The 11,854-nt window shown below is 36.1% G+C and overlaps 1 protein-coding gene across 4 annotated transcripts in view; it reads right to left on the minus strand.

Annotated features, from left to right (window-relative positions):
- GAS2 (growth arrest specific 2) overlaps positions 1-10,675 on the minus strand; it is a 120,204-nt gene extending 109,529 nt beyond the window's left edge. For 2 of the 4 annotated variants that reach the window (XM_011362584.1, XM_023532088.1), the window contains exons 1-2: positions 7,463-7,732; positions 872-1,036 (exon numbers count right to left, since the gene is read on the minus strand). In XM_011362584.1, the coding sequence (XP_011360886.1) occupies positions 872-1,016 (145 nt within the window). In that variant the 5' untranslated portion in view covers positions 1,017-1,036; positions 7,463-7,732. Of the gene's footprint in view, positions 1-871; positions 1,081-7,462; positions 7,733-8,933; positions 9,219-10,664 lie in introns of those variants that run through there. The other 2 variants (XM_011362586.1, XM_011362585.1) reach the window with 2 other exon arrangements.
- Positions 10,676-11,854: the final 1,179 nt, after the last annotated feature.

Here is an 11,854-nt window from a genome sequence, read left to right on the forward strand (position 1 = left end):
TAGTTTCATCAGCTAGAAAGTGAGAATAAAAACACTTACCTTGAAAGATTCAAGTAATAAAATAATGGTGAATTTCCTTCTGCAAATGATAAAGTACCATAAAAATTGTATGTTTACTCAATACTTGAATCTTAAATCTTATATATCTATAAGAATCCTTTCTCAGGTCATAAATCAATTTTATTCTGTGTGAAAAACCATTAGTGAAAATAAGGTTGCTATATATTATGATCCTTTAAATGCACATGGTTGAAATTTTATCCTATAAATATACTAGCACAATAGAAATTTAAAAGAGAAGCAGCCTTAGCATGAGGTAGCATTTTTCTCAGAGACAATACTTTTGGAAGAGTTCTTTAAAAACATTACGTAAAATAAAATGAAAAATTTTAGTTCAAGGTTGGGAGACTCTAGTCAGCTCTTTTGGCAAAGGATCGATGTTTTTGTTCTAGAGTTTGAGTGTTCAGCAGTTTTAGAAGATGTGCTATGAAAGCGGGGCAAAGCAATCTAGTTTGAGAAGTCAGATTTCACAGTGTGTGGCCTGTACGCAGTGTCAAAAAGAATGGGTCGGATTGGTCAGCTGCATAAAAGTAAAAAATAAATCAGAACAGCATATAGATGAAATAAGCAATTTGACCACATATGTCCATATTTCAGTGCATGATATTAGAATTACTGAGCACAGTTAAAGTGAGAGACATTGGGAAATGCATTTAAATTTTCCACATGCTTCAAGTCTCTCAGATGCAAAATCCAAATAATGAAATCTTTCTTTCCAAGGTGCTGTCACATGCTTAGGTGAAGAACACTACATGAGGGGGAAAAAAAAACCCATTATCTTTACTCACAAAATGAGATCTTATAACCTTACCTAACAGATTGGTTAACCACAAGGCCAGATCTTCTTTCATCGGCAGCAAATTAGCTTCATGTCTGCTGGCCAGCCATTGGCTATACTGATGCATATCGGAGAGGCCAGGTCCACTGCGTACCTTTGGGCTCAGAGCAGTGCACATTATTTATCCACTTGTAATACCTGTTTTGGAAACAAAAGAGCAATTTCTTTTTATATGGACTTCTCTTGTTAAAATATTGGTGTCAGAGGCATAGTAAGGCACCAGATCTGTGGAAATTTTGATGACAGGTCAGGTTATTAATTATTAAACCCCATGAAACACTATTTGCTTTATCTTTACTGGTCCTATCACTTTTGGCCAGCCACTTGGTAGAAAATAATAGCAATCAAAGGTCAAATAGAAAAACCAAACAGTAAGCTCTAAGCTCATCTGAAACATCATATTTAGAAAGAGTCAGCTTCTAAGCCAAGAAATTCCACTTATTCAAAAGCAATACAAAATAGCTGATTAAAATTTTAGTATCCAATTTGTAAACTTCTATTTTGGGGGTTAATTTTTAAAACTAAAGATGTCTATAGAACTTTAGGACTGAATGCTAGCAATGACAGTGTTTGCACAATTTATCGTAAACATATGGTCACTATTCTTAAAACTATTACCTATAGGATTAAGCACAGCACTTGGTTCTTTGCAGACTGCTAAGCAATCATGGATTCACTACTTAGAGAACTGGGTGGGAGAGAAGATCAGAGGTGCTTTCAAAGAGTTCCTACTACACTTCTCTCATTTTACAATTAAAGAATACATAAACCAGGGAGGCTCGGACTTAACCAAGATCATACAGGTAGATCATGGCAGAGCCAGGCTTGAACCTGCTGTTCATACTCGAAGACCATTACTCTTTCCAAAATGATACATTTTACAAAGTAAATTCAAGAGCCCATATTATGACCCAAGAATAACACCATTATTCTAACAAATACTGCCACAGGTTTTTCTTTTGGCTTACTTTATGTTTTCCCACTGTATATGTTTTACATGCTAGGTTTTGTTTGCAATCATCTTTAGAGTAGAAGTAATTGAATATCTCGTGTCTACAAAATAAAAGATCATTTCATTAATCTGATCACCTTATGAGTATCCTTTGTGGGTAGTAGAAAAGTTGTTTGAATATATACTAGACCTTGAATGTAGCACTTTTATATGCATAATTTATAGGAACTATGCCTACGGAAGTAATATTGAGGCAGCTAACGTAACAAATTTATAAGTTTAACAACATGTAAGACTCTATTCTGTATACAAATAGTGCATATGAAATCACTAAATGCATTATAATAAAAGAAAAATAAAAATGAAAATATCTGCAACTGGAAAAAAGTAGGGTTTATATGATATACTGGGGCTTTCAGCATATTTCAATATTTATGATATTTTTAAGTTATTGATACAAGTGTATACATTCTCATCAGTTTTAGTCTTTGCAACTTTACATAGTATTCTTTTCCAGTTAATCTCAAACTCTAAGTTTCTTAACATAGATTATTTTTTGTCTTTTAAAGAATGCTTTTGAAAAAATAATAAGATATTGGTGTTAAAAAAATGTAAAATGTGACCATCTCTCAAACATTTTGCTATAGTATCAGAAAAGACAGCTGGAAAGTGAGTAAACACCTAAAAGGTATCATAAATATATAATTTAAAAGCACAGACACTTTCACTTCCAAACAATTATGCTTTGGAATAATTTTTGCAAAAAAAATTACCATAAATTTTCTTTGAAAACATTTTTCATAAATTTCTCTCTATATAATTATATATAGTGAACCAGTGCAAATGTGAAACATTTTTAATACACCTTGTCATGTTACTAAATTATCATTATAGGAACCAGAACATTACCATTGCCTATTCTTTTGCAGTTAATCATCACATTATTCATGTAAAGTCCTAAAATTTCCACCAAATGTTGCAATTAAATACTAGAAACCTTAAACATTATTGTCCCAGTTCTTTTAAAATTAGGTCCAGTCCAAGAAAAACAAAACATCTCCCTGTACCTGGTTAGGATTCCTATAGGCTACCTAGCCTCAGAAACAAATATTTAAGTAACAATACATTTAAGCACATGATTCATACATTTAAATAACTAATTGAAATCTTAAAAGGGTTACCTCTAAAATGCCTTTCTTCTCAAGACACAATCTCTCCCACTACTTTCCTGAAAGTGAGATGTGGTAGGTCAGTAACTTTACCTACGTCCTATTATCTGCTCTGCAACTTCCATTTAAGCATCTAAGTCCTATTCTGCTCTCTAAAAGCAAGAAGACACCTCAGACTCTTAAGCTCATTGTCTAGCAAAGAATTCATCAAGGGATAGTTTACAGTAAGCCTAATGGCATGTAGCAGTTTCAATGAGCCAAAGGGACATAATCCTTCCCCTCAATACTTCTAAACAGTGAAGTTTTTATTTTCTTTGACAGTGGCACATTTATTTCTCATGTAGTCTGTCCTGTATTTTGCCAGAAATATAATTCAAACTATTTTCTAATATTTATAGATGATAATTAAATAAAAATGATAAGAGTAATAAAGCAATTTTTTATGCTGTTTTGTGGGTAACCAAAATTATCTACAAAATATGAGGGAGAACAGGAAGAGAGTTATATTTTCCCAGGAAGCCAAAGTGGGAGAAGGAAGACTTAGCGGGTAATTAGCATGCAATGCAAGTTAAACAACTAAATATATGGCAAGTATGTTGACACTAAAAGTTGCTGTCATGAATAGGGTCTCCTCTGTTTAAGTCCCTTTAGAAAAAGATTAGAATTTCAATCCAAATTCTCTTGATCTTTTTTTTTTCATATTTTAAATCACCATCTGTGAATTTGCTGAAAGTCACTACATGGAGGTCTTGGATTTAGATATGGCAGAGACATCAATAAGAAACATGGAAATGAACCCAGCTAGCAGAATCAAAATTTGGAGTGTGGAAAAGTATTCTATGGTGAAGTAGTTTCCCACTGAAGTGATTAAATTGGGATGAACAAAGCTCAAATAAATTTATATTACCAAGATAAAAAGATCACTACAGGATTGCAATCTTTTTATAATTTTCAACAAATGTTTAATTACTGTGGATGAGTTGAATTAAATCACAAAGAATGAACTATAACAGAAAGATCATTTCTGATGTTTTAAATTTATTCAAAAGTTTTCAAAAACCATGAGATGCTGAGTCGAGTCATAGCTTTAAAGATAGGAAATGAAATGATTAATGATCCAGTAGATTTGAAAAAAAGTTAAAGTTTAGGAGAAAGAAAAACTTATTTTATATAATATATCTAAACACTGAAAGATGTTACCACTAAAATTCATATAATATAACTATTTTAAAAACTTGGTAAGTAACTTTGGTAAGTACTAAACAAAATCAACCACTTTGGAAAGAGGAGTAAGAACTCAGATGCTTCTATGACTCCTCTAAACTATGGCTTCTCCAAGCTTTATGAGTCTATCTAAAAATGGATAATGCAACTCTCAGGATTTGGAATTCAGAAAAATAAAACTTAAAGGGAAAAACATGCAGAAACTTAATACAGAATTCTTCAAAGAATGTGTGTATTTTTTTTTTCTTTCTTTCCATAGAAGTGATTCTGGAATAACCATTACGAATATGATGAGACGTGAACTAGCCCAGGGGAAGAAGAAAAAATTAATGACTCCGTAAGTAAAATATCACATGTTTAAAGACTGTTTAGTCTGTTGCTCCAGAATCCCAGTTGAAGTCCTCATAGTTTTGACTCTAAAGTATGCTTTCACACCACCTAGAGGTGTGTTTTATGACCAAGATGGTTTGCAGTCTATCTCTAGACTTTGCTGATATGTTATTAAAAAAAAAATGCATTGCAATATTACATAGAAAATTGGAAACAAAGAAAAATAAGAATAAAATGATAAACAATATATCACTATTGTTTGCTATGAGATTCCACTAAGAAACCTGATTAATAGATAGAATATTAGATCTGGAATCAGAAGTCCAGGGGTCAAACACTGGCTCTACTACTTATCTGCTTAATAGCTATTCTAATCTAGTTATATGACTCTCTCTCTTTGCACCTGAGTTCTTCAGTGTGTACAATGGAGGCTAACACCTCAAATATAATCTTGAAGGTTAAATATTTGTGCCAGTGTTTGGCATATATTTTATACTTAATAAATACTAGCTAAATCTCAATGATCACCATAGGAAATGTACCAAAATAGAACTTCCACTGACTTATTTTAAAAAGAAAAGCAATTCTGTAACAAAGTAGGAATATTTTGTAGATCTCTAAATCACCAAGAGAAAACAAAGGATAAGGAAGAGAAATGAAAACAAAGTATTAATAAAATAAAACCATAAAAATTGGAAAATCCAAAGTTTTCTTCATATTGAGAGGGATGAAGACCTCAAGATGATGAATGAAATGTTGAGCTCTAAAATGAGTAGTTTACATGTGTTTTTAAAAACAAATTTTGATAACAAATTATACTTCACTTTTGATGCTAGTTAAAATCATAATCTAATGATAGAGGAATACCACACCTCTTCAAATAAATGTGAAAAGATGTCTCTATACCTCTTTCCCCCAAACCCTCATATACAAAGAATCTCTAACTGTGGCCATTTAAAACAGTGCTAAAGAACCCACCATGAAGGGTCTGCATCCCTAAAGTCAACTTTGTTTCCATTTGTAATATCGACTCCACCTCTATCTAGTTAGTTTTGTGTTATGGGTGTGAAACAACGAAGAAACAAAGTTAATAGGATAGTAACATTATCTTTTAAAATTTAAAACAAACCAACAAAAAATACACCAAGCCAAAATCTTTCCAAAATCTAGAAGGAGAAAATGCTATCTTTCAAGCTAGAATCAAAGAATTAATCAGCAAGGATGGCTCTTTCACTATTCTGAGTTCTTTACTCCTATGTGATTCATTTTGGCTAACCAGTAATGTCTCTACAATGCTACATACTCAACCAATATCATGAATGCAAAAATCTTAACTTAAGGGTCTAATCAGAAAATTAAAATACAAAATCTAACCATAGAGGTAGTTCTAATTTTTGTAAATGGACCTCCACTTCTGGCTAAAGGAAGCAACTTGTCCACAAATAAAAAAGCAAAAAGACAAAAACAAAAACAAACAAACAAAAAACAATCATTACTAGTTTTCCTAATTATATAATAAAATCTTTTAATTCAAATGGACATTTGAAGATTAATCTAGTCAAATTCCTGGTTCTTAATAAATGATTGGAGGTCTAAAATGTTTTGACCAAGTAACAAGGCTGTGTAGCCACAGTCATTACAAGTATGCTACTCAACCATTCTGGTGCCCATTCTCAAGTAATGCTAACCTTCTTCCAAGAATCTCTTATCCTGGTACCCCATGATGATTTGTCTTGAACCGAGTAATAATATACCTACAATAATAGTTCCTTCTTGACCAAATAAATCACGACCAAAAAATTAAGTGGGAATTGATTTCTTATATTTTCATGGCATTAGTAATTTTTTCTTTCTTTCTTTCTTTAATTCTACTAGACCATTCTTCTAAACAGTTCAGTACAGGTTTTTGGATCCCTATCAGATTAACTTGAAACATAATTTGAATAGAAAACCACCTGAAATTTATAAATCAATTAAAATATCAAAAGTTCATCTAAGTTGGTTAGATAAACATTCATGAGAAGATTTTGGTTTTTGATGTGTTGTTTGTAATATGAAGATTTCTGTTTTACTTAACTATAATGTAGTTGAGAGCTATGAGAGTTTACTCTCAATTTAAAAAATAAAGACAGATAGACAGACAGACAGATTGGTCTCATGTATGGAGAAAGCATTAGCAAAAACTCAATTGAACTAACCCTGAAAAACATTTAAGAGAAAAAATTACACAAGCACCTTACTCATTTTGACAAGAGATATGTTTTACCTTCACTCCAGTTACTTCCTCTAGACAGAAAACACTCAGTGGAAAACCTTGATAGTTGCTCAGAAGTGAAAACAGTGGGATCTAGTTTGTGCTTCCATATCAAAACCACAAAGATAACAAAATGGACTTAATATCAGCTGCAATTTTAAGAAACTCCATCTGCAAACAAATTGTTAGAGCCTCCTTAACTGGTTTCAACCAATGTAACTGGCCTTCCAAGGAAGGAGTCCAAAAGACTACAATGCAGACTTGCAGCCTAACTCTAAAATTATACATAACATACTTAGAATTAACATGAGCCCTGATATTTCACCACCCCTGCAAGTTTAAGTTTTAACTACGATTTTTTACCAAGATAGTAGAAAACTCAGTGGCAATCACATGACCTTTTGCACCAGATGAAATAAATTTTGCCACGTGAATTTATTTCCCAATAAAGCATAGTCCACATCTCAAAGGTATGGTGTTTAGCCATAAAGTAAAGAAAGAAGTTCAAAGTTTAGTAGCAAACACGCTAAAATCCAAGCTACCTTTCTGTTTCAGAGCCCACGCAGCCATGTGTGAAGGCTGTAATGTGAACTGCAAAAGCTTCCTGTCCAGTGCCTCAGGCATCTGTACCTTACCTTTTTTTAGGCAGTCAGAACCAGGACGCCCATGTTGGAGAGGACCACCACAGCCACCACCTCCTCCTCCACAGTTAGGGGGGAGCATTCCTCGAGAAGGAACTCATTGATTGATTTCAAAGACAGGCTAGGCACACAGATCCCAGCTGTAGTTAATCAGTGTCCACACTACTAAGAGGTTGGTGGAAAGAAGCAATGAGCACAAGGGCTTTTTCTCAGCCTTGCCTCTGTGAATCTCAGGGGATAGGTGAGAAGGAAAGGAGGACTTCCTCTGCCTAGCTGGCACATCCGATCTGTCTGAGCCTTTATTTTAACACTAGGAGGCCAAATGGGTGTTCCTGTGCACATGCATATCTTATTTCCTTGCTTAAGATCTCTCATACACAATTGATCTGGCTTTGTTGGAGAGGGTTCTTGGGGAGAGGGCGGAGTTTACAAGAGGGAAGGAAAAGTTTTGCAGATCTTGACTACAGGAGGATGAAGATGAAAGTAAGAAGAGGAATATACATGTGGAGAGGGCAAAGGTTTTGATTTCCAAAAAGGTTAACTGGAGGAAAGTAGTGAATAACCCCACCCCAACTCCCAACTGTATTGGAGGAGTGTTGAAAACAACCTGCTTTTGCTCCCTCTCCATTCAAGACAGAAGAAACTTCATTTGGCTGGACTAGGTCAATGGCAATTTACCTTACTGGGCTGATAAAATCTACTTTTGCCGGAATAATTAATTCTAAAACAAAGCTGGCTCCTCTGCTCCCCAAACAATTTCAGATTCCAAAACTCTGCTCTTTGGACCGAAAGAACAATACTATGCAAAACCATCCCAAAGGGTGTTGATTCACAGACTATCATTTGTTCCTTCAAGTAAAAAAACAAAAACAAAAACAAAAACAAAAACAAAAAAACCTGTGCCAAATTCATCAATGGAAAACAGTATCACCCGAAATCACACGTGTCACACATTTTCCTCCCATCCTGGCCTCCTCAAGTAAAACATTCAGGATCATTCCATTAAGACCAGCCCTGCTCCGCTCCCCTCTTTCCAATAACAGACAACGCTGAGCATGCATTACAGACACCCTTTGTGCACGAATGCGTTAAATGTGCCTTTATAATCGATGCGCTAATTAGAAATCCTCACTTCTGTCCCTGGTTGGCTGAGGCGCCCCAGAGGGCTTTTCGCGCGACGGTCACTTGGGCTGTTCCACAATAGGGACGAGGAACACATGGTTGCTTCCAGGGAATCAGAGAGTCACCCATTGCAGTGACCACCCGCTCAGCGCCAGAACCGGTCCAGCTGTCCACCGCTCTTCACCCTTCCCAGCCAGATCCCAGAGGTTATTTTTAAGACCCCACCCCCCACCCCCGCCCCGCGCCACGGTGCAGCCGCAAGCACTGGCTCCCGCAACCTCACGCTGCACAGCGCGCGCTGCGGCGGCGTTGGCGGAAAGCTGCGCCAGCCCGCCTTGCTCACCCCCGCGTCCGAAGCTGGCTGCTGGCGGCTCTCAGAGGCGCGGGTGCTCCCGGCTCGGCTCCTGCAGCGTTTCGGGCCCGGCCCCCTCCCGGCGCAGGTCCTGCAGCAGCCACTCTCCGCACCCCACCAGCCCCGAGGCAGAGGCAGCAGCTACAGCTTCACTGCCCCTCTTCATACTTCTCTGATGGCTCCTCTTAGTGCTGTTTGGGAAAACGATTTTTCCCCCCTGCCAGAAACAGATTTCCTACATTTCATCAGTCCACATAGACCGAGCGGAAGTAAAATGCTTACTTTTTCTGGTGGACGGCAAACGCAGTTGACACTGATTTACCCTTCAAACGGGGAGAGATTGTATTACAAGTCCTTGGCAGCCGTTCCGAAGTTGGGGCCAAGCTCCAGCCCCCTCCTTGTCCCCCAAACACTAACCTAAGAGGGAAAGGGCTGGGGGTGGGGAGGGGATCATATTTAACTCCAGGGTTTTAACAAAGTCAATGGCTTTAGCACAATATTAAAATGGGGTGTTGGAAAAGTTTTGCTTTCCTGGCCAGTGATTTTGCAGACTCAGAAGCATGAGCTTTCCAGTAACTTAGGCCACTCTTCGTTCCAAATTGAACAATTTGATTTCTTACACTTCTCTTTAAATATCAGATTTTAGAAGAGGCTGCACTTATGGCTGTTTTCGCTTTTCAAAAGGAAATACAATTCTACCCTCCTCTCAGGCTCGGCTCAGCTCAGCATTATGTTGAATGTCACAGACAATTTTCTCCAACTGTTATTTATTAGTATACGTATTCTGAGATGAAAAGTCTTGCCACGAAGTGGACAGCTGTTCAAGTGTCTGCTTCACCTCTAATATACATGTGACCTCTTGCTGAGCGTCCTAATCTCCTCAGATTACCACTTTCTATGGAGTGTAGATGAAAAGTATCATACCTTTTGGTTGTTTTATTTTCAAGTTCATCAGTTTCACGTGCATCTCCATCCAAAGTAACTGATGGCAGTGGCACTGGTATTCCGATCCTCTTTCGGATACCACTTTTTAAATGTTAAGTAGGAAACTCCCACCTCTCCACCCTCCCTCCCTCCCTGCCCCCCAAATAGAAAATACCTGTAAATTCACGATGGCAAAGTGACATGGATAATTTTAGATGTAATTAAATAATGAATTTTGCATCATTTCTTGCATCTAGAAGTTATTTGCTCTAAACCCTCCAGACACTGCACCAGTTATTCGCTTGTACTAGTAGTACAAATAATGAAAGGAGAGAAAACAGACTGAAAGCTTGGCAGCACTGACCTCCAAATTTTTATTTTAGTTGAATTTGGCGTTGCAGTTATCAACTCCATGTATAATCCTCCTTGGCTTTCTAGAAGGAAAAAAAAAAAGCGATCCTCATTTTAAGGAGAAATAGCAGTATAAAAAAGGCCTGTATTACTACTTGTGTTTAAATAAACAATGATTTTGAATAATAAAATTTAACCAAATCTAAGTATTCCCAGGGCCCCAACAAAGTATTTTGAGTCTCTGAACCTGGACAACTTAAGTAAAAAGTCAAACGTCCTTGATAATTTCTCATGATCAAACAACATTAACTAATAAATGGTAATTTAGGTATCCTCAGGGTATGTAATAAAAGTTCAAAAAATCCAGAACCTTGGACTTTGAAAATCTCATATCCTATTCCTTTCCAGATATTCTTTTTTTTTTAGATGAGGCAACCCTCGGTTGACCTCACAAATTGCAAAGACTTGTCAGTTTACAATCCTTTATTTTTTATTTTTTATGCCTATAGCACTTGGTCTTCCTAGGTGATCTCCCATCCAAGTACTAAACAGGCCCCAACCTGCTTAGCTTTTGAGATCAGACAGGATGGGGCTTGTTCAGGGTAGCATGGCCATAGACCCTCTCCATATATTCTCGTCACATTTTTTTAAATTGATATTATAAAAAGCAAAGTGTAAAGAAATATTTTCATTGATTCAGGAACAGAGCTAAACCTAGTTCGGGAAAATAAGGAGACTTACAGAGGCACTGGGAAAGCGTAATCATTCAAATTCCTCCCTCCAATGGCCTTCCTTTCAGGACTTTTTAGTTTTGAATTATGCATTATATCAGATCCTCTGTCCTTTTAGCAAGAGTGCTAAGAAAAATGCGGAGAGAAATATGCATTTTCTCCCTTAGCATCTGAGAGTTGTGCTGAATATTCTTTTTGAAACAAAAGAGAAGTCATACAAAAGATTTCTGAAGAGACATCAAAATAGTGTTTTAATTTAGAATTTTTTGAGAATTTGTAATAATTCTCACTTGACTTTTGTGTTTTTCAAAATCAAATTTCTATTTATGTATTCTTATCAGTCACTGATACATTTGTCAGATAATTTTTTTGTCCAAGAATGTTCTAATCTGGGTCTCTCCCCATCTAAACATGTTTATCTTAGGAAACCATGGTTCAACTTATTTCCCCTGATATGAAGGTAATAGAAGCAAATGCCTCACCTATTGGGGTGAAAAATGTCTAAAGACATTCTTGAACATTGACAGCATACAAAAGAAAGGCCAAATCAGATTTAAAGAAAACATACTTTAGTTTTTCATTTTATCACTTAAATATTAAAGTTTAGAGGACTTTAATGTTGAAAGTTTCTAGGTTACTATGTGTTTTGGGCATTCTGAACCTTCAACATTATCTTGAATATGAACTGTGACTTTTCACTCAAAAAATATATATTTATATAGGTTTAAAATGAATGATAAAATCTTTTTTTCTTCATCTATGGTGTAGCCTCCCTTACTTCTCTCCCTTCCTCCCCTCCTTCTCTCTTCTCTCCTTCCTCATGAAATAATATATACTTGCACACTTATTCTGAAAAGCATGGCAAACCTTCAATAGATGATAAAGATTAGAGGAAACTTTGAAATA

This window comes from Pteropus vampyrus, unplaced genomic scaffold, assembly GCF_000151845.1.
Source record: "Pteropus vampyrus isolate Shadow unplaced genomic scaffold, Pvam_2.0 Scaffold76, whole genome shotgun sequence".
Classification (NCBI taxonomy): Eukaryota; Metazoa; Chordata; class Mammalia; order Chiroptera; family Pteropodidae; genus Pteropus; species Pteropus vampyrus.